This window comes from Microtus oregoni, unplaced genomic scaffold (genome assembly GCF_018167655.1).
Source record: "Microtus oregoni isolate MIOR12 unplaced genomic scaffold, Mior012 000028F_ref0000031, whole genome shotgun sequence".
In the NCBI taxonomy this organism is placed as follows: domain Eukaryota; kingdom Metazoa; phylum Chordata; class Mammalia; order Rodentia; family Cricetidae; genus Microtus; species Microtus oregoni.
In genome coordinates, this window is record NW_024543087.1 from 27,822,035 (window position 1) to 27,849,329 (window position 27,295).

Sequence of the window (27,295 nt, forward strand, 5' to 3'; positions counted from 1 at the left end):
ATTCTAGACATGAAAAAAGACATTATTGGGGCTAGAGGGATGGCTCAGAGGTTAAGACCACTAGCTGCTTTTCCAGAGGTCCTGAGTTCAACTCCCAGCAACCACATGGTGGCTCACAACCATCTGTAATGAGATCTGGTGCCCTCTTCTGGCCTGCAGGCATACATGTAGGCAGAATACTATATACATAATAAATAAATAAATCTAGAAAGAAAGAAAGGAAGAAAGAAAGAAAGAAAGAAAGAAAAAGACATTACTAACAAAAGAGGTAAAATTTCTGAAAATAGAATTATGGTTGTACAAGTTACTAAAATAAGAGAAGCCTAATTCTATACAGGATTCTCTGTGCTTCTTTGGCTAATTTTTAAGTTTATGATCATTTCAAATTAAAAATTAAAAAACTAAGATACTAGTAAGACAAAATGTCTTTGTTATTATCAGCCTTGGCATTTCCACATAACTTTTAAATTCCAGTTGTCAATTACCTATTTTTTTTTGATAAAGACTGCATCAAACTTACAGGACATTTTATAGTGAAATGACACCTTTACATTACTGAGCTTTCTCATTTAAAACTGTGTTACACCCCCAATTTACTTAGGTCTTTATTTAGCACACAAGGGCTGGAGAGACTGCTCAGTGGTTAAGAGCACTGGAATCTTTCCCAAAGAACCCAGGTTTAATTCACAGCACCAAGATAATAGCGCACAACACCAGTATCTCCAGTTCTAGGGGATCTGCCTGGTTTACAGTGGCACCAGGTATATGGTGCACAAATATACATGCAGTTAAAAAACCCAACACATAAAAATAAAAAAAATTAAAAACTCACTCAATAATTTTTCATAATTTTTTACTATAGTTTTTTTTTAAATGTGAGATTATAATTACATCATTTCCCACTGCCAAACTTCTCATATACTCCTTGGTTTCAAATTAATGGCTTTTCATAAACATATACACATATATTCCTAAATGCATACATACAACAAGTTCACTTTGCATGATATTTGTGTATGTTTCAGGGTTTAACCATTTGATATTGGATAACCTAGACACGTTTTAAAAAATTCTGAATAACTTAATCCTAGGTGTTTTACATATTTTTTGGTCTTTTTTATTTCTTTCTTCCTTCCTTTTTCTTTTTTTCTTTCTTTTTGTTGAAGTGAGGACCTAACCCAGAACCCTGCAATTGCTAAAGTACTCTACCATTGAGCTAAATATCCTATCCTGATACTTTATAGTTTTGATGCAATTCCAAATGTTTTTGGCTTTTACTTTATATTTTTTTTCCACTTTTCGTGTATGAATGTATACATGTATGCATGTTTTTGCATGCGAGTGCACATGTGTAGGTCCTGGAGCTTTATTTCTAGAACCATCTCCACCTTATTGATTGACACAGAATCCCTCAATCTAACCAAGATTTGTCAATATGGCTAGCTTGCTCTGGGGCTGGCCCATTTCTGCCTTCCTAGGGTGAAATTAGAGGTAAACTACCACGTGTTCCCATCATTCATGTACGTTTTTACGATTTTTGAACTACAGTTTTCATACTAGGATAGCAAGCACTTTAACTGCTGAACCATCTCTCCAGCTCCCTAAATTGTATCTTTTCTGAGGCATAATTTTCATATAAACCATATAAGTTTGACATATAGGCGTTTGACAAATATGTATATCTGTGGAGCAATGGCACCAATCAAAATAATAAATATTAATTAATACAACTGTTTCTGGAGTTCCTGTTTGTCCTATACCTACTGGCCAGACAAGTATTGATATTATGTGTCAATACACATTACTTTTACTTATACTGGTTTAATATGACATAATCAATGCATATATCACATCCCTCTTCTTTCATTAAACACATCTGTGATATACATGTGCCTTGTTATATACATAAAAAACTCATTTCTCTTTTTATTGGGGGGGGGGGCATGGTCTCATTATATAGCCCAGGCTGACCTTAAAACTCATGATCCTTTTGCTTCTACTTCCTGAGTGCTGGTATTATAAATGTGTGTACCACTATGTCCCACCCTTAAAAATTTATTTTTTAATAATTGTGGAGTAGCATTCTATTGCAGGACCATACCATAGCTTATCCACTTTTCTGTCATAGACCAGATGACCTATTTTGTTTTTAATGAATAAAATTACAATTATTTTATACAATTGATTTTATGAAGTTATGTAATTATTTATCTTGGCTACATATCTAGAAATAAAATGGCTGACATATCTTAGGTGTATGACAAATATTGCTACCAGGCATGAAGAGAGATCTAGTTGTCACAATAATAGGTTTGCTAATCTTTTAGATGTTAGCCATTCTATCCTCTGAAGTAGCTACCTCAGTGTGATTTTAATTTGCACTTTACTACTAATGCCTTTAAACATCTTTTCATGTGTCTTTCATCCATTATATGTACTCTGTAAGAAGTGTCTATTCCAAGTTTTGATAGATATATTGAGTGACTTTTCCTGAGTTTTTATAATTTGCATATAGCCTGTTGTAGATACACAGCATATTGCCCTACCCCTCCAGTCCATGGCTATCATGACAGTGTCTTTTATATAGTATGTTTTAGCTTTCACGGAACTCCAGTTTATAAGACTTTCCTTTGTGGTTAAGGTTTGTTTTATTTTATTTTTTTAACCTATAAAACTTTCACCTAAACTAAGGTAAGAAAGATTTCCTTTGATTTCTTTTATCTTTAAGTTTATAAGTTTAGCTTTTCAGTTTTAGGCATATTAAAGTCCAATTTGAAGTAAACTTAGCTAATTAGATAGTCCAATATTATCTTTTTCTCACATAGGTTTCTAGCTTCCCAAACAGTTACTTGTAGATTGTGGGATTTTTTTCTTTTTTCTTTTTTAAAATCATTTTTAAAAAGGGTAGAGAGATGACTTAGGGTTAAAAGCACTTGCTGCTCTTGTACAGTCTGATTCTCATCACACAGTTACTACAACCTATAACCGCAGCTCTAGGGGATCCAACACCCTTTTTGTTGTCCTTAGATACCTCAACTCACCTGCACATTACCCTACTACACACACACACATAATTATAAATGAAGTGTTTTTAAAAATAAAAATGTATTGTGTGCATGTATGTCAAGTACATACAAACATATACACAAATAAATATAATAAAACATCACCCTTCACAATAGTCACAAATAACATTAAATATCTTGGGATAACAATAATCAAAGAAGTAAAGATCTGTTCGACAAGAACTTTAAGTCTTTGAAGACAGAAATTGAATAATATACCAGAAAATGTAAAGATCTCCCATGCTCTTGGATAGGTAGGATCAACATAATAAAAATGGTAATCCTACCAAAAGCAATCTATAGATTCAATGCAATCCCCATCAAAATCCCAAAACAATTCTTCACAGATCTTGAAAGAATACTCAACTTCATATGGAAAAACAAAAAACCCAGGATTGCTCTCAACTTTCTTTTGAAGACATAGTCTATTAACCTCTGATTCAGCTGGACTGACATGCCAGTAAGTCCTAGGGGGTTCTCCTATCTCTCCATCTCTTAAGATTAAAAGTGCATACTGTGGCACCCAGCTTTTTCAAACAGACCTAATACAGCTCTGGTTGAAGAGCTAGTGAATAAGACAGAAGACTATCAATTCTTGATTATTCCCTCCTATGGAGTGCTGGTATTACAGCACACCTACGACAGTTCACAACTTTCTGTAACTCCAGTTCCTAGGGGATCTGATACCCCCACAGAGACAGATGTGCACAAAAAAATAAAAAAAATTAAATTAAAAAATAATTTCATACATAAAAAACAAATGGTTTACATTACATATATAGTTACCTTATATTTCTTCATAATTGCATTGCTTTCAAAGTTAGCTGTTTCCTCCATAAACCGGCCAACTAGCAGTGTAGCTCGTCCATGAATTAACATGTGCTTACTCTCAGTTGGAGATTTATTTTCAGGAAAACATAATTCAACACCCTTTTGAAGAACAATAAGTGCCTGGTGAACATCACCCTAAAAGGAAAAAAAGGCAATTAACAAATTTTTAACTTAAGAATATATTCTTAGTCAGACAGTGGAGGCACATGTCTTTAATAGCAGTACTTGGCAGGTACAGTTGAATCTCTGAGTTCAAGGCCACCAGGGCTCTGTGGAGAAGAAACCTTGCCTCAACAAATTCACTTGTAAATTAATGTTTATACTCTCAATTAAAGTCGTAAGGTGGCACTGATTCATTTCATGCATCCATTTACTCATTCATTTTAAAATTAAATTACAAGGATCTGAAGATATACATACATAGATGATGTGGAATAACAATAATCCATAAATTAAAAACTCTGGCTTAAAAAGTTCAGTTAACTGGATGTGGTGTTGTATGTGTATAATATTTCCACCACTCAGAAGATGCAAGCACGAGGACCACAAGTTCAAGGTCAGCCTTGGCTACAGTTAGATGTCATCTCAACAAAACAAACCAAGCAACCAAACAAAAAGAATAAAAGAAGTTCACAATCAACTGAAGAAACAAACTATGTAAAATACCCAACATATAACATAAAACACAGATGAATACTTTAGTGGATAGAGAAAGGAGTCTCCAAAATCTATCTAAAGGTACAGGAAAATAAAAGAAACCAGTAGTCAGGAAAGATTACACCTCCCCCCCCCCAAAAAAAACCCCAAAAACCTGGGGGTTGGAGAGATGGTTCAGTGGTTAAGAGCACAGACTGTTCTTCTAGAGGTCCCAGGTTCAATTGTCAGCACCCACATGGCAGCTCACAACTGTCTGTAATTCTTGAATACAACACCTCACATAGATATACATGCAGGTAAAACACCAATACACATAAAAATATAAATAAATTAATTTTTTAAAATCTGGTTTTGATTCAGAAAAAAAAATCTGAATTTGGTATTAAAAATGAGTAGAAATTAGCCGGGCAGTAGTGGCTCACACCTTTAATCCCAGCACTCGGGAGGCAGAGATTGGTATGTTTCTGTGAGTTTGAGGCCAGCATGGTCTACAAGAGGACAGGTTCCAAAACTACAGAGAAACCCTGTCTCGAAAAACAAAAAAATATACCAACAACAAAAAAAGGGGAGGGGCGAATTTTTCTGCATGCAATTTAGTGAATAGCATTTTAGCTAGATTTTATTCTATGTGTACAAGTGTGGGCTTGAGTATGTGTGTTTGCACCACATATGTAGAGGTATATTCAAAGGCCAGAAGAGAGTATCAGATGCCCTGAAACTGTAGTTACAGGTGGTTATGAGCCCCTTGATACGAATCCTGTAGCTGAAACCCATGTTTTCTACAAGAGAACAAATATTCTTAATTACTAGTCATCTCTCCAGTTTCAGAAACACCAATTTTTAATTTTGGCGCTTGAGGGTTTGGAATGGGGTCATTATATGGCACTGGCTGGCATGGAGCTCTTTATCTAGACCAGGCTGCCCTTGACTTATGATGATCCCCTTGCATCTGTCTCCTGAGTATTATGATTACAGGCCTACACTACCATACCTGGCAAAGCAATACTTTAAATTATGATCTATGACCAAGCAGTGATAATGAGCCATCGTTCCCAGTCTACAATACAGATAAAGTAAACAGCTGATACTTAACAGTATGTATGGTCCTCTTTCTCTACAAGAGATGTTTGAAAACCTCCATTGGATGCCTCAAATTGTGAACAGTAAAAACCCTACAGATCCTAGTATTTTCTCAAATATGTATGTATGTGTCTATGTATATATCCATAGTTAAGTTAAATTTAGAATAAGAGATTAGTAATAATCACTAATAATATAATTATAATTAAACAATACACTGTAGTGAAAGTTATTTAAAAATTATGACTATTTCTGAGATTTTCCATTTAATATTTTCAGCCATAGGTTGACCTCAGGTTACTGAAAGTAGTGAAAGCAAAGCTGAAGATAAGAAGGCTGCTACTTTACCACTGTTAAACTTCAGCATTTGTTAGTTTTGATATATTAGATGCATTTCTGACTTAAAGGTATTTTCAACTTACAATGAGCTTATTGGGATGTATCCCCAACCTAAGTTTGAGTAGCACCAGTAACCTCATTTTAGGCGAAATCTATATAAAGCATTTGTGAGACGGACAAATGAAGCTGAAGGAATAGGACAGCACTCAACCAGAAACGGCCGTGTGTACTTCCCAGAGTTCAGACGTTCTAAAATACAAGAATACTTTCAAGTATTGAATCTTTTGAAAAAGTAGTATGTTTCAAAGAGCATTTTGCAAAGGTTACAGACTACAGAAATATAAACAGAGAATACATGAGATACATAAGAACGCTGTAGAATTGTTAGAGGCTGAAAATGATGGCAGTATTTAAAATAGGATGAAAAAGAGAGATGATTCAAGAAACATTTCAAAAGTTAGAGCGAAGATTTAGCTTAAAGTTGGATGTGGAAAGAATTTCAGGTAAAGCCCAGATTTGTTTTAGATAAAAGGATAGAGGTAGAAGAGAAATAGCTATTATTAGGCAATGGATTGCATTTCCAGCATACTGAGTTTAGGCAATACAAAGACTAATGCTAGCTCATAAAATGACCTGGTGACATCTAACACAGGCTCAATTACCACTTTCCGCACTGGTCCAGGAAACATCTCCCTGTCCTCTCTTAGTCACCACCAAGTTTCTACAATCACATATGACATCACCTATAGCTACAAAATGTCAACTGCAAAATATGCTATGCCTACTATAAATTCTAAGCTAAATGACTATCATTTAAATATGGGACATAAAATTAGTAAGTAGTTCATACATTTAAAAAAATTACTATTTCTATTGCTGGAATCTGGGGGCTGTTGGGAAGTGTCTATGCCTAAACTAAGCCTTCCTGACAGGTGATGACAGAAGTACATCTTGACAGTAACACTGTTTCCCAATGCGACTAGTAAGAAAGTGCTACAAGCATTTATGAAGTACATACTGAGAACCTACTACATATACAGAAAGTAAACTAAAGTAAGAATTGGAATGTTCCTCAGAAATTTCTCTCAGATGAAAATGGGAAGAACTTTACCATAGGATTGAAAATAGATATTTGAGGACTGCAGAATAGAAGCAATCTTCCTACCTAGACTACAGTACAGAATGAAGAAAAGGACAGAGAAAGAGAGTTCTGAATTTGGACTCAGGGTTTCCCCAGCTGAACGTTGATAGAAATATGTAATTCCAACAGAACATTTTCTGATGAGGTTCACTTGGTCAGTACCTTGGACCACAGCCATTTTGCCCTTTCCACATACAGTTCGGCAAGTCGTGATTCTCCTGCATTAAGGAGAGCATTGTAGGCTGTCTGATGGTGCCCAGCCTTTCTAGCTACTCTGGCACTCTGCAACCAGCATTCTCCAACCATTTCATTGTAATCTGGCCTAAGAAAAAAATGTAGCAAAAATAGGAGAAAAAGAACACCTGTAAGTGTATATCAATAACTTAAACAGTTCTTCTCAACATAGAACTTTCTCGGTGTACTATTTTAATGCTTACTTTGTAAAGCAACAACAAACAAATACTGGTTTTAAAAGTTTTTTATGCTATTTAATTTGTATCTTAGAAGTCTGTCTAGGCTTTTGTCCCTTTTTTCTTTTGTTTTTGGTATTTGAGAATCAAACCCAAAGTTTAATACTTGATAGGTATGTACTCTACTAGGAACATCCCAGCAAAAGACTTTATTCTTGACTTGCATTGGTATTTACCTCTCAAGATATGTTAGTTACATAAAAAAAAGTTAAAATGATAAAAACATACATATGTATTATATTAACTTTTTTTTGAAACAAGTTCTTCTAAGAAGGTTCACTGACATTTAAGAAGACCCTCCTGTACTAGCCTGAGTACAAAGATTATAGGCAAGCAATATTATGCTTGGCTATAAAATTGATTCTTTAAACATTTCTTTAAATGGTTTAAAATTCAGTTTATCTTAAAATTTATTTATTTACTTTTATGTGTATAAGTATTTTGCTTGCTTACTACGTGTGTGCCAGAAGAAGTACTGAATCCCTGGAACTGGTGTCACAGATGATTGTGAGTTACCAAGGAGGTGCCTAGAACATAATCCTTATTTTCTGCAAGAGCAGCAAGTGCTTTTTAACCACTGAGCCATCTCTACAGTCCTTGGTAAAATTGGTTATTGTGGTCTAGGTTTGTTACAACTATGTAATGAATTCATAAGTATTGAAAATAGAAAATGTAGATGTAGAAAGAAAAATACTACCCAAGAAAATATAAACATGATACTAAATTCAAGAGAACTGACTTTTTTTTTTTTAAAAAGTAATATGAACCACCTTTTGTTGAGGCTTAATAAAGCTCTTCGAAGGGCCAGGATAGGCTCCTTGGCTCTATAGGAATTCTGGGTCATTTCTAGTCGAGCCGCCCAGTTCAGAGAGTCTTCATAACAACTGTCACCTGGAGATCTGTTAAAGAGTGGTTTGATGCTATGCTCCAACTCACACAGCATGTGCAATCTGAAAACAGACAGGACATGTTAAAATGCTACCTCATTCAGTCTTACCAATCTCAGTAAGTATGGACTTTTTACCTCAGCTATGAAAAATCAAACTTCTAATATATTTTCTTACTATATAAACAGCAACATTTTTATGATTAAAAACTAAGTGTAAACACCAATTTATTCTAGTGAAAACATTTAGTGCCTTGATGTCACACCAAAATTCCTGTGAATTAAACTGAAGAATATATGAAAACTAAAATCAAGTTTTACTGCCAACATGAAAATAAAATATGGACTCATTATGAATGAATATGAAATATTTATATAATACTGGTAATAATATAAGAGAGCCTGATACAGTAAATACAGTAAAAATAAACCTGTAAAGTGATAGTCATAGAAGCCATGATATAGTCACACTATCTCCTGCATTTTTATAATAATCAGTGTCTATGACTGTGTTGAAGGCACAAAAATCTAGCAGAGTAGCTACAGAATGAAATTACATTCAGTGATCCAATATCTAGTTTCCCCAAGATATTACAGAAGACCATATAAAATATAGTAAATTCTAACAAAAAACTGTATTTGTTTTTTAAACCTGTAATACTTCAATTATAGCATTTTTTAATCATTTTTTCTCAGATGAATAAGTAGACAAAGGAGATTATGTTAGGATATTTTAAAAAGAATATAAGAGCTAATTTGTGTTGTTAAGCAATATACCAAAGATATTATCAGAATTATTTACACATAAAAATTATACCAGGTGGGGCTGGAGAGATGGCTCAGTGGTTAAGAGCATTGCCTGCTCTTCCAAAGGTCCTGAGTTCAATTCCCAGCAACCACATGGTGGCTCACAACCATCTGTAAAGAGGTCTGGCGCCCTCTTCTGGCCTTCAGGCATACAGACAGAATATTGTATACATAATAAATAAATAAATAAATATTTTAAAAAAATTATACCAGGTGACATATATAAATGAGGAACATAAAAGTAGTATTCTTAAAATACCTCACAATAAATTCATATCCTCGTTGGTAGGAGCCTCTTTCAAAGCTTGCAGCTGAAAGAGGTACAATTTGTTCTGCTCTCACTAGTTTCAATGTGTCATAGAAAGCTGTCATATCTCTTTTTTTAGCTGATAACAAGAGCTGTCCTAGTCTGACACTCCACGTTGTAGATTTCCCATCTGAAATACAAGTCAAGAAATGCTGTGATGAGTGAGTCCAGGATCTAGCTTTGCTGTATTTTATGAGATGGGCAGTAGAAATACTGAACAGATGGTTTTGCTTTACTTCAAATAACTAAATAGGCAATCATAAAATAGGCAAGGTTAATTGTGAATGTTGCTAAGCTACCTAAATTGTAATATTTATAGTAAATTACAGCTGCTAATATTTTAAGAAGTAACTTTACCTCCTGCCAAATAATTTTCCACCAAATCCCACTGTGACAGTTTCCAAGCTGCTTCTACTCTGTATGTGTTTAATTCATCTGTCCACTCAGACCTATTAGGAGAAATGCATATCAACTACATTTTAATCTACTTACATTTAAAGTAGCATTATATTTTATAGGTTTAGATGTTTTAGTTATTTATTGTATTTATATTATATTTCTTACTCTGATACAAAATAATTACACAAAACAACCAAGAAAATCTTAATTGCTGAAGAACATTTCCACTGTTTTCACTGAGCTGGGCATGAGGGAATACATCTTTAATCTCAGCACTCAGGGAGGCAGGGCCAGGTGTGAGTTTGAGGCCAATCAGGGATACACAGTGAAACTCTGTCTCAAAATACCAAACAACCAGACAAAGAACTTCCCCAAAGAAGCCTATTTATTTTGTGTGTATATAATCTGTGTCACAGAGCACCCATGAGGGAAAAAACTTGCTGCAGGCTGTTCCTCCTTTTATCATGTGGGTCATTGAGACTGAACCCAGTCAAGTCACTAGAGAGATCTTATCTCAGCCAACCCTCAGTCAAAGGGGTGATCCTGCAATGCTCTCTACAACCTGACTCCACACTCCACTGAATTCCTATCTCGTCCCCTTTATATTTATTGTTTCTGTCTCCACCTCCCTAGTGTTGGGATTAAAGGTGTGTGATCCCAAGTACTGGGGTAACTTTTGTGGGAGGTCTGTTTCTCTTTTAGACAGATTCAATTTTGTGTAGCCCAGGGTGGCCTTGAATTTACAGAGATCCCTCTGCCTAGGATTAAAGGTGTATGCTATCACTTTCTTGCCTGAATGGCTGACTAATGTGGCTGGCTTTGCCCTCTGATCTTCAGGCAAGCTGTATTTATTAAAACACAGACAATATTACACTATATAATTCTCTGTCTCTTAAAAGGTGGCCTTATTATATTAGCAAAGTTGGCCCCAAAGTCCTGGGCTTATTATACCATCCTTTTGTCTCAACCTCCTGGGGAACAGCAGTCTTTGCTTCTTTAGTTGTCAGTCTGATACATCTGAGAACAGAGACCCTCAACTGAGGAACTGCTCCCATCAGCCTGGCTTGTGGCCTGTTATGGAGCATTTTCTTGATTGTTAAGTAGAATCCTTAGAAGAAAATAGCCCATTAATTGGGTATGGGTAGCTATTCTAGTTTGCTTTTCTATTACTGTGATAAAACACTGACCAAAACCAACTTGAGGAGGAGGAGAAAGTTTTTATCTTGGCTTACAAATTACAGTCCATCATCAAGGGACTTAAGACAGGAGCTTTAATAAACAACAAAGAGACCAAGGAGAAGCAAGGCTTACTAGCTTACTCCCAGTCTCACATTCAGCCAACTTTTTTATGCTGATTTGGCCCACCTGCCCAGAGACAGCACCACCCATGGTGGGCTGAGCCTTCCTTCATCAATTAGTAACTAGGTGACACTAGGATGAACAGTGATATTTGGGTTATAATTGCATGGTAGCAGCTAGTCTTTTCATTTTTTTTTTTAAAATTATATAACTTGAATATTGGTCATAAGATAGATTCTAGGTAAAGAATCTAGCATATAGCCAATATTCAAATTCAATGTTATATATAACTAAGAAAATGAGCTGGGCAGTAGTGGTACACGCCTTTAATCCTAGCACTCTTGGGAGGCAGAGGTAGACAGATATCTGTGAGTTCAAGGTCAGCCAGTGTTTATTTATATTTTAATTAAGCTTGCTTGAAGATCAGAGAGGAAAACAGCCACACTGGTCAGCCTCACAGACCAGTCAGAGATGGCACGCCTTTAATCCCAGTAGCCACATTGGTTTGCCATAGAAACCAGGTTGTAGTGGTGCACACCTTTAATCCCAGCACTAGAGAGGAATATAAGATGGGAGGAGACAGTCTCTCAGACAGTCTCATTCTGAGGATTCGTGGAGGCAGGATTGCTTTTTCAGTCTGAGGATTTCTTAGAGGGAAGAGCTCTCTAGTTGCTTGGCTGCTTTGCTTTTCTGATCTTCAAGTTGAACTCTGGGTTTTTATTAATCGTGCTACAAATCTGGTCTACCCAGAACAGTTAGGACTATTACATGTAGAAACCCTGTCTTGAAAAACCCAAACCAAAACAACAAAAAAAGATTCCTTATCTAATAACATCACATAAAGGTACATATATAACCATTTTATTTAAAAAACAAACAACAATGAAAGCAAATGAACAAAGTAACAGGCTGGGCTAGGACCATTATCCTTAAAAGCCCTTATTGGTCTTTCTGCTGCAAAAGAAGAAAATATGACAAGTAGCCTAATAATTTTTAGTTTAAAGGTTTACAAATAGGGCTGGTATTTAGCTCAACTGGTAGAGTGCTTGCCTAACATGCACAAGACCCTAGGTTTATATAAACCCACTGTGGTGCAGCATAGCCATAATCCCAGAGGAGGTGAAGGCAAGAGGATCACAAATTCAGGTCATCCATGACTACACAGTGAACTTGAAACCAGTTGGGGCTACATGAGACCTTGTTGAAAAATGTCCTGTCCCCAAAGTCTGAATAGCAGTATACTGAGAATAATTCAATTTCTAAATATTAAAGTTTCCAAAACCAATGTAGAACAAAGCTAAGAGCAAGGTAATAAACATTTAAAATTTAAAAGTCTAACTGAAAACAATTTTAAAAGCTTAGCATCAGATGCTAAAGTATCAAAATTTCAGGATAAAAATATAATTATTATTAAAGTATCAGAGATGTATCATGCCAAGCCTTATACCAAAGGTACCAAATGATGAGGATTAGAATATGAGAACTTATTAATATAAGTAAATAAGGGAAATTATGTATAGGTTAAACACAGAAAAAGTCTGTTTAAATGCAAATCTTTCCCATTGAAAATATGTGGCCCTGCTGACCATTTTGTTTTACTAAGATACAGTATCCTTTCATGAAAGTGACCAAAGCCCAAAGACTGAGATGTATTAGGTCTCAGACAAAAAAACAAGTCTAATTGTACACTGAATATTTTAAAGAACTTGACACATCAATCTGTGCCCTGACAAAGTCCCCTCTCAAACTCCAGTAATCCCTTACTCATGAGGTCTCTCAATTTAAAGAAACATAACTACAGCGTGCAGCAATTACCCCAGGTCTGTACAACTTCCCCATTGCTTCATCAGTTCCACTGTGATAACTATCAAACTAAAATAAGTGTATTTGTCTCTGACAAAGTAGAATAGAGGTCCATATATATATTTTCTACATATATATATATATATATATATATAATTTTTTTACATACTAATCCCAGTTCCCCTTCCTTCCCCTCTTCCCGCTCCTTCCCAACTTCCCCTCATCCTACTTCCCTTCTGCTCCTCAGAAAGAGTAAGACCTCCTATGGGAAGTCACCATGTTTAGGCAGGGCTAAGCCCCTCCCTCCACCCTGCATCTAGGCCTAGGCTGAGCAAGGTATATCTTCGTAGGAAATAAGCTGCAAAAAGCCAGATCATTCATTAGGTATACCTCATGGGTCCAGTGCTAGGGGCCCCATAAACTGCCCAAGCCACCCACTGTCACTTGCATTCAGGGGGCCTAGGTTCATCCTATGCAGGTTTCCCAGTTGTCAGTCTGGAGTCAGTAAGTTCCCATTAGTTCGGGTCAGCTGTTTCTGTGGATTTCTCCACCAGTCTTGACTGAATGGAGGACCTTATTAATTACAGATTTTTTTTTAATTTTATGTGCATTGGTGTTTTTCCTGCATGTACATCTGCATGAGGCTGTCATGTTCCCTGAAACTGGAGTCATAGATAGTTGTGAGCTGCCATGTGGGTGCTAGGAATTGAACCCAGGTCCTCTGAAAGAGCAGCCAGTGCTCTTAACTACTGAGCCATCTCTTCAGCCTCTAATAACAGATTTTAATTTAAAGAAACTGAAAATAAATTTGTTCAAAGTGTCTGACAACAAACACAATCTGCATTTTCTAATTAAGTGAGATCCATTCCTTGTGGATCAAATGTGCCTACCTACAATAGCTGGGATGTGGAATGTATAACAAAATAGAATTTTTTTTTTAATCTCAGGGAAAGCAGCTTTAATAGCAGAGATAATTTCCTCAGTTAACAGTTTAACTGAAAGAAGTGTTTAACCTTTCTCTTTGCCATGAGCAAGCAACCTTTCTGTTGTTGCTGTTATAGGAGATGTACAATTTACTACAATAAGTCCATTTTCTTTAGGAAGATTGCTTTCATAATGATGGATCTTTTTAAATAAAATCAATTCTATAGTGGTATTTCAAAATGACTCAAAAATTTTCTCCTGCTCCTCCACCTCTAGCATAGAAAACAACCAGTGTTAATACTACATACTGTCTGAACCTGGATGAGTTTTGAAGTCAACTATCTGTATGAGTCAAGTGAACTCTGAAGAGGTCCTTCCTTAAAGAACAATCTAATTAACTGGGTGTGGTGGCACACACCTTTGAGGTCAGCTCTCAGGAGGTGGAGACAAGTGGATCTCTGAGTTTGAGGCTAGCCTACTCATCGAAGGACAGCCAGGGCTACAAAGAGAAACTAAATAAAACAAAAAGAACAATCTAATTCAAGAATGATTCTCACGAATGACTCTATAAGCTATTAACTGGGAGACTAAAATATTAAAAATTAGGAAAAGGGCTAGCAAGAATGCTCAGTGGAGAGGGACATTTACTGTGTTAGCTTGACACCTCAGTTTGATTCCAGAAGCAACATAAGGGTGGAAGGAGAGTAGTAATCCACGACATTGTCCTCTGACCTCCAAACATGCATGCCTATCCCTTCAAGCCCTGCCCCTACAGTAATAATTTTAGTGCTTTCTCCAACATCATAAAAGCATATAAAATATTTCATTACTTTAGTGAACCTAAACCCATGCAATTCACTAATCAAAAAGTCCCTATTCTTTAATCAAACCTTACCTGTTAGCATGCACTCCATTCACTTGAGTGATTACAGTAGACAGCTGACCAAGACCTAACATGGACTTCACTACACCATGATAATGAATAATCTAGGAAAAAAAACATTTATGACAGGAATTTCATTTTAAATATAGCTGAAGCAATAAGAGCAGTTTAATTTCCTATATTCCTGCTTATGTTTACTTTTCCTAGTTTAGCAAAACTATCTGGATTGGCTATACAGCAGCATGTACTATGAATGTCCTTATATACTGAAAGTAACAGGAAAAAAAATCTAAAAATAATTTCAGATTGAATTTATTTTATTTTTCCAAATTTGTTCCAATTCTAGACCAAACAGAATGTAAACATACTCAATTTCTTTAACATCCTGCTTCAAGATTATGCATCATAAGTCAACAGATATTATTAATATAGATTTGGTTAATTACTAACTTGATGGGATCTGGAGCCATTCAGGAGACAATCCTTCACGGGTACTGTTCAGCACATTTTCTTCACCTTATATAGTTCAAGAACCCTCAGGGAATAGTCCTAGCCATCAACTAAAGTCATCAAGATAATCCTCTATAGGCATGCCTAAAGTCTTATATCCTAGGTGATTCCATATTCTGTCAAGATGATAATTAATACCAAACATCATGACAAGACAGTTTGAAGCCATACTGAGCTAAATGACACCCTCCCTTAAAAAAAAAAAAAGAAAAAAAGATTGAATAAAATTACAGTTTGGTCTCCCTCCCACCCCCCCTTCGAAATCAGTTCCTCAAACCCTGTAGCTCTCCAAGTCTGATAGACTGGTTAACTAGAGAGATCCAAGAACCTAACCTGCCTGTCTCAGCCTCCCTAGTGTTAGTGTTACAAGAACATGCCACCACACCTTATGTTTTTACGTGGATTCTGGGTACTGAACTCAGGTCTTTATGCATGGCAATCACTTTATTGACTGAGCTATTTCTACAGCCCTAATTTGAGGAATTTCTAAAGTCATAGGAATTTGACAGTGAAAAGAATTTCTGAAACCATAAAGCAGAAGTCTCATATATTATTGATCTGGAAATTAAATAGCAGTATTAAATATTTTCCGGATACATTGTGATGTTGACAAAAATAGTTTTGAAACCAAGGTTGCTACCATTCCTATTTAGCAGCTTTTAAATGATCATCTCACCTGGTCTGGTTCTAGCTGAATAGCCCTGTCATAACATGCAGTAGCATCCCTCAGCAAGCCAATACTTTCATGTTCAAGAATCTGTTCCTTTAGGGATGGCTCTGCTTTTCGAATTGCACTTACTCCAGCCACTCCATCTGGTTCATGCATAGCAGCATACAATTTCTTTGTTGATCCATTAAAAAACAAAAACAAACCAATCAAATAAGAGGGGAAAACATAATAAAAAATAAAGTCAAAATCATATATAAACAGCATATGAGAAATTTTTACTAGAAATAAGACTTCTGTCTTACTTGGTTTTTTTTTTTTGTTATTTATATTTGTTTCCAGGACAATTTTCAGACATCCTGTTACCCTGACACTTTTATTCCACTCAAATACAAATTGACATTAGTAACTAATATTGATTCTGAGGACTACAGAGAGCCTCATATCCCAAATTTTCTTTGAGTCCAAATGAAAATAGTTTCTGTGGAGTATCATCTATAAATGTTTTATTGCATTTGAATTTTTTAAAAAATTTTAAGTAAACATTTTAACATACTGATGTTGAGAAAACTTCAATAAACCCAAGTAATTCATAATTTGGGCATGGCTAGATATAGGGGTACACACTTTAACCCCAGCATTTGTCAAGGAGAGGAAGAAACATAAGGAATAATAGGCTACATATTAAATTCAAGGCCAGCCTAGGCCATATAAGACCCTGTCAAAAGCAAGCAAGCAAGCAAGCAAAAACCCCACGATAAACAAACTAAAAAACACTCACAAAAGGCTACCAAAACAAAAAAAACCACCCTGGCTTAAAGGGGGATATTCAGGCTTACTGATAAAAATCTGTAGAGGCAGAGAAAATAACACTAGAAATAAACAGAAGAAAGGAAGCTAAAGACAGATGCTGGAGTTTCTACCTTGCACACAGTGAACAGCACTGGTGCTGCTGAAAATGACTGCACTCATAAGAAGCTTCACATGCAACTGCAGGACATCACCTCTGAGGCAGAGAAGTGCAGTTGTCACTGTCAGGACAACTGAACCTGTTGGAGGTGTTTTCAGAACTCTATTCTAGTGGATGTGAAGTAGTATCTTATTGTGACTATCATGTACACTTTCAAAATGGCATGTTTTGAATTTTGCTTTAATCTCAACAAAATTGAACAGCTTTTAAATGAGAGACTTTACTTATTATGTAAAGAATGAGCTGTTACAGGTAAGTATGGAACCAGGCTATGTGGATAAATTTGACATAGAACTACGAAAAAGTAGAGTCAAGAATGAGCCCACATCTATAACTGGAAAGATATTTGATCTTGACCACCACACTTTCTGCAACCAATTGTGAAAGAACAAAAGATGCCACAAATGAACAGCTCACTAATGTGGAATTCAGATAACTGAGCAAACATGAGCATTTGAAAGAACTTGCTGCTCTGTCCTTGAAGCTCATTTATTTATATCTGAAATGTAGAAGATATTGATAAATGCCACTCACTACTTTTAAGATATTTGATCTGGGTTCAGGGTTTATTATGGGAGGAGGGGAAAACTAGGACTAAAGCAGACCTAAAACACAAATGCCAACAACTTACACTAAAATACAAAAAAGCCGAAACAAACCTGAAGGTGGGATGGATGAACAGATAAAGCAAATACTAAAAAAATGTTAATTGTGGAATTCAGAGGGTGGACATATGTATGCTATATTTATATTGTTATATTGCTATAACCGTACAATTTTGAAAATGTTTCTTGCTTGAATTATCTTTATAATAATAAAATCCTGTAAAAGCAAAATGAAATTACAAATAGACTACAGGGAGGAAAAAGCACTTAACTTTAAGTTCTTTTTCTTCAAGAACTGTAGGGCAAATAAGACAGACATAGGATGGATACATATGATCACTACTTTAGGTTCTTCATAGAAACAGAGAGGAGAAATGGTACTTGTCAGAGGCTGGAGATGTGGAGACTGGGGAATTATTTACACAATGGCACAACATTATACAAGATGAATAAACCACACTGACTATAGTTAATAGCACAGCATCGTATGTTTAGAGTTCAATAAATGTTCTGATGTTAAATGCTCTTAATATATGCACATATCAGTCAATCCATCAATAAAGAGTATAGGGGGAATTTTTAGAAGTAATGATATTCCTAGTATTATTATGATGACTGTTTTTGTGTGTTAGTTACAAACATCATGTTGCACAAGCACAACTCTTTATACCAGCTATGACTCAATAAAGTAGATTTCGGGGTAGGAAAAATGCATTGGCAAGAGAAAACAAAGAGAACTGAATCCTGGGGTAAGCAAATGTCTCCCAGATTAAAAGAGAAAACAATAATAAAACACTTGTTTTGTGTGTTTTAGACAGAGTTGTATGAAGCCCATGATAGCCTTGATGAACTTGAACTCCACCTGATCCTCTTGCCTCTACCACCCTACTGTTGGGCTTACCATTGTGTAACACCAAATTTGCTAAAATCAAGTCTTGATGAGCATAGAAAGGTGCATGAAATAATACTGTGAGTTTAAGAAAATAAAGACTGAACTTGGTAACATGGAGGCCACTGATCTTTTCAGCAAGAATAGTACTGGGACAAGCGGGTATGCTGTCTTAGTCCCATGTACGTCCTCTTTTGTTTCTCACACAGCATATTATCTTCTAAACCTTTGTTTCACCAGCATTCTCACAACTCCTTATTTACTTACCCTAAACTTAGGTCACTGCCTCTGCCAAGGACAACAGTAGTGCCTTGATTTATAACCCTTTATACTCTTCCTCCACAACTACTATAGACATTTAGCTAAGATATTATACCACTGCCCCAGTACACATCCTCTAAGGTTCTCTATGGCATAGGATCTTTCCTTTATCATTGCTAAATGTCATTATAAAACTGACATTTTACTGTTTGCATACAAGAAGTTCTTTCCCAAATCCACGGAGCTATCTCTAATAACTATGATTATTTTAAACATCATTGACATTAAGTTATTCCTGGATCCGTCATCTCCCTACTCTTAAGGACAATTCAGTGCCCTTCTTCAGGACAAATGCATCAAAACACTTAGATATTTTACCAAATTTGTTTCAATCTCTTCCCATTATCCGTAAACATCTAAAAGTATTACAAATATTTAGTACTTAGCACAGTGTCTGAAATAGTCAATAAAATTAACAATATCACCATGACTGCCAATGCTACTTTTATTATTAAATTCACTATATTAATTTCAAACCTGTAGAAATCCAAGATGCTTTTGAATATTTTGCTTCTTTTCTGTAATATATGATTCAAAGTGCATTACAGCTCGTGTGTATGCTTTGGAGCGAAAGGAAGCTACAGCCAGAGTATCCTGAGGTATGAGGTCTAGAAAACGAGTTACACTCTGATAGTCTTCAAAATTCACATTTGATACTGGATTTTAAAAAAAAAAAAGTAGTTAAAGACTGGTAAGATAAAAATTTAGAAGATGAAGCATTTAACTTTAATTTTTTCATTAAATAATACAAATGCCTTAAGGACTAATAGTGGATCTTAATAAAGAACAAAGTGACTGCTCATAGACTCTTGCTCCAGTACTACCATTGTTGTTAATGTAACTCTGGACATTATTCAACTCACTGAACCCAATTCTCATATGTTAAAGGGAAATACCGATACTTATTTTGCCTTCCTTACAAGTTATTTCAAGTAGTAAATGCAAAAATATGATTGAATGTTTAAAAATATGAAAACTAAAAGGAATAAAATTATTTATTACTTATTGCTACAAAATACTGATAAGATACAATTATTCAGTAAAGAAAGTTTAGAATTATAGAAGAGGTCTTTTTATTTTGAAGTTTATAGAAGCTTTTATTTTCCTCCTTGAGTGCTGAGGATGAGTCCTGGCCTTTGTTCATATTAGGGAAAAGTTCTCTGGGCCATTTGTATTCCTTGCCTCCAAGTGTTAGATGGAATATTAATTGCAGTGTAATGAAAATAACAGTCAAGTTAGTGCTGGCTTTTAACAATAAGATTTCACAAACAAAACTAGGAGCAAACACTTAATTGCTACTTAATAATACTCCATAGAAAAACATTCCAGAAAACAGGTAATTATCTGCAAATATAGAAAAATTTGTTAAACAATAATCTATTGTCCTTAATATGCATGAGTAAGAGAGGGAGTGGCTTACAAACTACAAATTTTATAAGTAGATTTCTGTTTAGTAATTATCAGATTGTCAGTTTTAAAGTAGCCCCAAAACCTAGCAAGAAAAATTTAACAGCCATGAAAATGGCTGAGGGATAACAGTAGCAATGTGATTATAACCATCTATGAACTGCAAGAGCAATAAAAAAAGTGGTTCAAAACCATGAAAAGTATTCATTACTGTGTGATCAATATAATTCTTGTCACCAAATGTTCATGGGCCAATTGGTAGGGTAACTTAAGAGATTCACTTAACTCTGAAAGATTCTTTAATCTTGTTAGTGAAAGCTGTAATACCATAAAAACAAGATTACAGACTAGTAGCCCTAACACTGTGTGTACTACAGCATGCTCAGGGTGTTTGCAGATTCTTCTAGATAAACAGACACTACTTGAACCCAGGAAAATAAAAGAAATGAAATAAGAATCTTCTTCAACATTTAAAACTTAAGGATGTTTTTCTTTGGGTTCCCCTTCTTACTTAGCTTCTTTAGATTCACCTATTGTAGACTCCGTGACCCTTATTTATGGCTAGAAACCAATTATGAGTGAGTACATCCCATGTTCATCTTTTTGGGTCTGGGACACCTCACTCAGGATAGTGTTTTCTATTTCCTAGGTCTTACCACAGGGCAGAAAACCCTGACTGCTCTTTGGACTGAAGAGGGAGGGGGAAAGGAGTGGGGGGAGGGGGAGAAAGGTGGGAGGAGGGGGAGGGAAATGGGAGGTTGGGAGGAGGTGGAAACTTGTTTTTTTTTCTCCTTTTCTCAATAAAAAAAATAAATTAAAAAAAAAACAAAAAAAACCTTAAAGATGTGAAAATGACACACATAAACTAATACACTGAAGCACGGGGAGCAAATGAGCTAACAGTAAGGGGTAGCAAAGCCACAATATCCCCCTATCATCTCCTTCACAGCTCACACCTTAACACTCATGCATATCATCTCATCAATCCTCACCAAATCTTATATAAAAAAATTAGGTACATATTTCGTCCATGGGTATAAGAGTAAGAACTTAAAAGAGCAGTTTCTTTGTTTTTGTTTTTATTTTTGCAGTTCTGGATGTAAAAACCCTGGGTCTCTAACATACTAGATAAGCATTCTATCTCTGAAGTACAGCCTAATCCTAAAGTGAGGTCATATACATTCACTGCTTTTTCCTCAGTGAAAAGTGTATATTATTACAACTTAAAAATGCACATAGGCTGGAGGTGTGGTTCAGTAGTAAAATGCTTGCTTTCTATGTATAAGCCCTTGGATTCCATCCTCAATAGTACAAAAACAAATGAAAAAAATCAGACTTTATAAAACTAATTCTTTGCTGGCATGATAGAGCACACCATTAATCCTAGCACTCGGGAGGCAGAAGCAAGCAGATTTCTGAGTCTGAGACCAGCCTGGTATATATACTGAGATTTTAGGCCAGCTGAGGCTACATATTGAGACAGTGTCTTTAACAAACAAACAGAAAACCCTCTAATGCTTAAATTGTAGAATTAATACAAGGACAAGTTAACCAGTGGAAATTACAAGAAAATATTCACATATTAAGTTGACCTTACCTCCTTTTAGTTTACTTTGTGGAAGTTTCTCAGCATTTAATGTCTGAAATTTGTGCCTTGCCCATTGGGTAAGATGATCAAGCATAGAAAACACAGTCTGTGTACTCAGTTGGCACAGATCAGATGCACTGTCTTGGGTACTGATGGCATGCTGATCATCATGCTTTAGTACTGCCATAATTTCTGCATAAACCTAAATATTTAATTTATAGTTAATAATGCATCCATATAGTAACATTTTATTAATATATGATATATAGGACCAAACATTATAGCAATAATTAAAATAGTAGATTAATAAAAATCTTTCTTATCTATAGCTAAATCAATGAGAAAAAAACTGATTAAGAGTGACTAAACAGGTGGCTAGAAAGATGGCTTGGTGGTTAAGAGCATTTGCTGTCCTTGCAGAGGACCTGGGCTTAATTACCAGCATCCACATGTTGACCCGCAACCATCTATAACTCCCAGTCTTAGGCGATCAAATACCTTCTTCTAGCCTCTGTGGACACTTGGTATATATATGGTGCACAGACATACATGCAGGCAGACCACCATACACATAAAAGAGTGATTAAAAAGGGCTAGAGTGATGCTTCAGTGGTTAAAAGTGCTTGCTGCTCACTCAGAGGATGGGAGTTCAGAAGACACACAAGAGGTAGGCAGCTCACACTGCCTATTAACTCCAGCTCCAGGGACTTTGACACCCTTTTCTGGTCTCCCTGGGCACCTGCAAATCTATGTGATGCCCATATTTAAATAAAAAATTTTAGGAAGATTAAAATTAATTTCAGAGTAAATAATTAAATATACTGATACTGTTACTAGGTTTTTTGTATTAAACATTTTTTTTTAAAGCTAGTAAGACAAGATTTTGGCTTTTGTTTTTGAGATGGATCTCATGTAATACAAGTTGTACTGGCTACATAGCTGAGAATGACCTCTAACTCCTGATGCTCCTACCACTCTGCCTCCCAAGTGCTGGAATTTACTATTTGTATATGTGAGTGAGAGTGTGATTACAAGGGTTCCACAGTGTTCATGTGAAGGTAAAGGCAAACCTTTTAGGGTTTGGTTCTCTTTTTCCACTGTGGAATCAGGAGATTGAATATCAGTCTTGTGTGGCAAGCACTTTATCCATCAAGCCATTTTACTGGCCTCTTCTCTGTAGCTTCTAATACTAATATGTTAGAGAAATAAAGTTTCACTTGTTCAGAACTTGTGTCACCTGTCTGAAACCAAATAACTCACCTCTTGCCGATCTTCCTGATTACAACCCAATAAGACATATACTAGAATATGTGGAAGAAGATAGATGGTGACCTTGAAATCATGCTTCATCATTATGCTACAGCATGTAAAGATTTTACTGGCAAGATCATGCCGAACCTGTAAACTCAAATGGTTTAAGAAAGATTAGTAGTTTTATACATTTTATTCTATTGATTGGATGTTAAAATGTATCATGTGAGATAATTCATGACTGAGTAGGTCATTGTCCATGCAGTGAAGGATGTACATTCCAAGCAACTAAAACATCAGATGATCTCTCTAATTAAATCCCAAATGCCAGACCGCCTGACACCCCTAAGGCAACAAAGAGCTAGCTGCTAGTTTACACTAGTATAAACAGCCTTAGCTCTTTTACAGCTCTTTTTCAATGTGTTATAGATTAACTTTCCTAATTATAATATATCTTATTTAGCTATTGTTAAATTTGGTGTGCTAATTCCTTAGGTGAAGCAACAAAAAAGTGTGAGTCAGAACATTAAGTATGCGACTGGTACTTTAAGCAGTGTGTAATCACAAACTATAAGACAAAAAAACAAGAAATAGAAAATTAAGTTAATTGAGCATAAAAAGTTCAAATCATGTATACTTTAAATCAACATACAATCCTCAGATCTTAATTTAAAGTCAAATGTATGATATAATCTTCTACTTATGATTACTGAACTGTTAGAAAATGTTTTAAAGGTTTATTTTTAACTCAATAATAAATTTTGACTTAAAACACAAAAAGAACTAAACAAACTAATTGGAGCTATAAATAGTTACTTTAATAATATTCTACATTTCACACATATTTTTGTGTGCTCTTAAAAAAGTTAAATAAAATGCTTTAAAATTGCCATTTAATATTTGAAATATTTTAAAATATTAATTAACAACAGAAATGTAAATTTAAAGTAAAAGCTATATTTAAACATGCCTTAAGCATTTCCTTAGAATGCACAGTTTAATTTCATTAGTTAGGCTCATACAAATGCCAAACAAGGAAAAATTATAATACACCTTTAGTTTTCCAAGAAACTTCATTAAATTACAAATGATACATCTTCTTTCAAAAGTATCACTAACCGTAATATACTGTTTTCATAAAATATGTAAAGATAATAATTAAAATATTTTAATTCTGTCAGCCTGAAATATCCTCTTGTATGCGATGCACTCAGGTATATGCTCTGGAGTCCTTCAGAATTTCTGTGCAATGAATAAATTCTAAACTAGGTTCTCTTACCTTTGTTATAAGATAACCTGCCCAAGATGATGACCATTCTGCAAAGTTATTACCTAATTTACTTAAGTAAATTGGCTTCTTTACTCCAGACCAATCTGTTGACTTCTGGGAACTCTTATATCTGTAATTTTGAAAAATTATTTAGAAATACTGTAAAGAGCCGGGTGGTGGTGGTGCACACCTTTAATACCAGAATTCGGGAGGTAGGTGGATCTCTGTGAGTTCAAGGCCAGCCAGGTCTACAAGACCTAGTTCCAGGACAGGCTCCAAAGCTACAAAGAAACCCTGTATTGAAAAACCCGAAAAAAAAAAAAAAAAGAAAGAAAGAAAAGGAAAGGAAAATATAAAGAAAACATAAGGATTTAAATGCACCTCTTCACTGAGAACTGTACTGTATTATATTTGCTGAATTCTGGTAAAAGACAGTATTATTCTATTACTATCTGTCTTAAGGGTGGAGTAAGAGGTCATTACAAACTTCTCAGGTGTATACTTTAGGATGTGAGACATCTCTCCCTTGGAGCCTTCCAATCAAGTTCTAGTCAAGTTCAAGCTTCTCAGTTACATTATTCTCTATTTTGGGCATCCACCAAACTCACTGACTACCACATTAATTGACAATTCCTGTGCACTGCTGTATTCTTTCTTCCTCAGGTTTTATAATCCATAACTGACTTCAATGTTTTGGCTGAACCACTTAATCGAATGCTTAGCTTCTAAAGAATTTTCTCCTTCACTCAAATTATAAGGGCCCCTCAAACTATCTGTACCATGTCTACTGTCACTTTTGGACAATGATCTCATCTCCTGTACCTCTGATTTCACATAGGAAAAAATAAACCACTAGTCTTTCTCAAAATTTAATCTGTAAACCCAGCTGGTACCATTCTCTCTCATTAGTTCAATAGGACTTTCCTGTTTGTCCTTAGCATTTTATTTTCTTAAACAAGTTCAAACAGCTCTCATCTTACAACTAACTACATAGCTGCAGGACTTTCTCAAAGCCATGGTTCTTCCACGTAAGTTCATCATCATGTAAATTCAGGAATTGATAAATATACTCTAGGTCTCCAGCAAGCAAGATTCATTTTACTATATTCTGTGTTTTAAAAAACAAGAAATCCCGCATCTCAAATCTAAAAGAGGAGAAAAACTTTTATGTGAAATTTTTTTATGGAACTAAAATGCTTATGTGAATTTAGCTTTAAAATATTAGTGAGTTTGGCCGGGTGGTAGTGGCACACACTTTTAATCCTAGCACTTGGGAGGAGGAGACAGGCAAATCTCTGAGTTCAAAGCCATCCTGTTCTACAGACTGAGTTCCTAGACAGCCAGGACTACACAGAAAAACCCTGTCTTGAAAAAAAACAAAACAAAACATAAAAGTAAAAATAAAAAAAAAATCAGTGAGTTTGAACTACAAGTCAGGTTCTGGCTAGTCACATTCTCAAGTTTTTGGCACAAATTATTTCTGGGGCAACTTTGAACTACACTGAATTTATCTGTTTCTAAAATTAAATATTCCAAATATAGATATCATTTACACCTGTAATCTAGGATTAGAGACTACATATCAAAAAGCTCAATGGTACCATCTGGGAAGTTCCTTAAATCTTTAAGTTACAAATGTGTCATTATCCTGGGCTAGTGTGATGGCTCACCAAGTAAAGTTACTTGCTGCCAAGTATGATTTAAGTTTGCTTGCTCCCTAGAACCAATATGGTTGGAAAGAGAGAGTCAACTTCCATAAGTTGCCTTACAACTTCCAAGTAAGCTGTAGAACGCATGTACATAAGGTTGTGTGGGTGTGTGCGCACAGCACAAATAAATATGAAAAATAAAAAAAAATCATGTACAAATTCTCATTACTGTCCTAAGGTCACTTCTTGTACACGACTACTTAAAAGTGAGCAGAAATGTGCGCTTCTACTTTTTGTGTGCTTGTAAGTGTGTGTTCAGGTATTAATGTGCATGCACGAGGAGGCCAGTAGACAACCTTGGGTGTCTTCTCAGATGCAGTATACTTTCTCTCTCTCAATCTCTCTTTCCCCCCTCCCCCACCCTTCTGGTGTTTCAAGACAGGGGTTCTCTGTGTAACAGCCCTAAATGTCCTGGTACTCACTCTGTAGACCAGGCTGGCCTTGAATTCAGACTTCCGCCTTTCTCTGCCTTCCAAGGGTTGGGATTAAAGGTCTGTACCACCCCACCCCACAGAGTCTATAGCTTGTCAAGTAGGCTAGGCTGGCTGGCTGACCAGCTCCACAATCTCCATGTCTGTTTACTGAGTGCTATGTTTACAAAAATGCACCATCACAAATGCTTTTTTTCACAAGAATTCTGGATATTAATCTCATGTTTTATAATAAAAGGCAAGTAATTTACCAACTGAGCTATCTCCCAGCCTGATTTCTACTTCCTAATAAGTAAAAACAGCCACTCCCACAAACTATCTCCCCCCAATCCAAGGAATTTATTCAACAAGCTGAGATTAACAAGGCATTCATTACTGAGTATCAGCTAAGTGTCAGCCACTCTATTCATGCTTTATTATCTCCTATAATCCTAATAAAAATCAGTATGAGTGAGTAAAAATATCCATTTTTAAGAAGGAAACAATAAAGCCAATCATAGTGGTGCATGCCTGTAATTCTAGCACTTTGGAGGCAGACGCAGGAGGAGCTCAATTTTCAGGTCTTTCTGGTTTATTTAGAAAGACCCATCTTAAAATTCAGTCAGCAAGGTGGCTAATACCTGCAATCTCAACACTGGAGAGGCTAACACAAAAAAACTGTCACAAATTCAAGATCAGCCCAGGTACAGAGTGAGTTCTATGCCATCCTTAGTTATAGAGTGAGGCTGTCTCAGAGCAACCAACCAGAGAAAACAAAATAACAATAAAAACCCAGAAGTTACATTT

The 27,295-nt window shown here is 35.6% G+C and overlaps 1 protein-coding gene across 1 annotated transcript in view; it reads right to left on the reverse strand.

Moving 5' to 3' along the window:
* Window positions 1-27,295, reverse strand: part of Atr (ATR serine/threonine kinase) — a 108,760-nt gene that overhangs the window by 29,311 nt on the left and 52,154 nt on the right. Inside the window, exons 25-35 of the mRNA XM_041677182.1 lie at window positions 24,379-24,499; window positions 23,109-23,246; window positions 21,858-22,050; window positions 19,331-19,509; window positions 16,078-16,242; window positions 14,904-14,995; window positions 9,941-10,032; window positions 9,536-9,713; window positions 8,354-8,533; window positions 7,276-7,435; window positions 3,852-4,031 (exon numbers count right to left, since the gene is read on the reverse strand). Of these exons, the coding sequence (XP_041533116.1) occupies window positions 3,852-4,031; window positions 7,276-7,435; window positions 8,354-8,533; window positions 9,536-9,713; window positions 9,941-10,032; window positions 14,904-14,995; window positions 16,078-16,242; window positions 19,331-19,509; window positions 21,858-22,050; window positions 23,109-23,246; window positions 24,379-24,499 (1,678 nt within the window). The remainder of the gene's footprint in view (window positions 1-3,851; window positions 4,032-7,275; window positions 7,436-8,353; window positions 8,534-9,535; window positions 9,714-9,940; window positions 10,033-14,903; window positions 14,996-16,077; window positions 16,243-19,330; window positions 19,510-21,857; window positions 22,051-23,108; window positions 23,247-24,378; window positions 24,500-27,295) is intronic.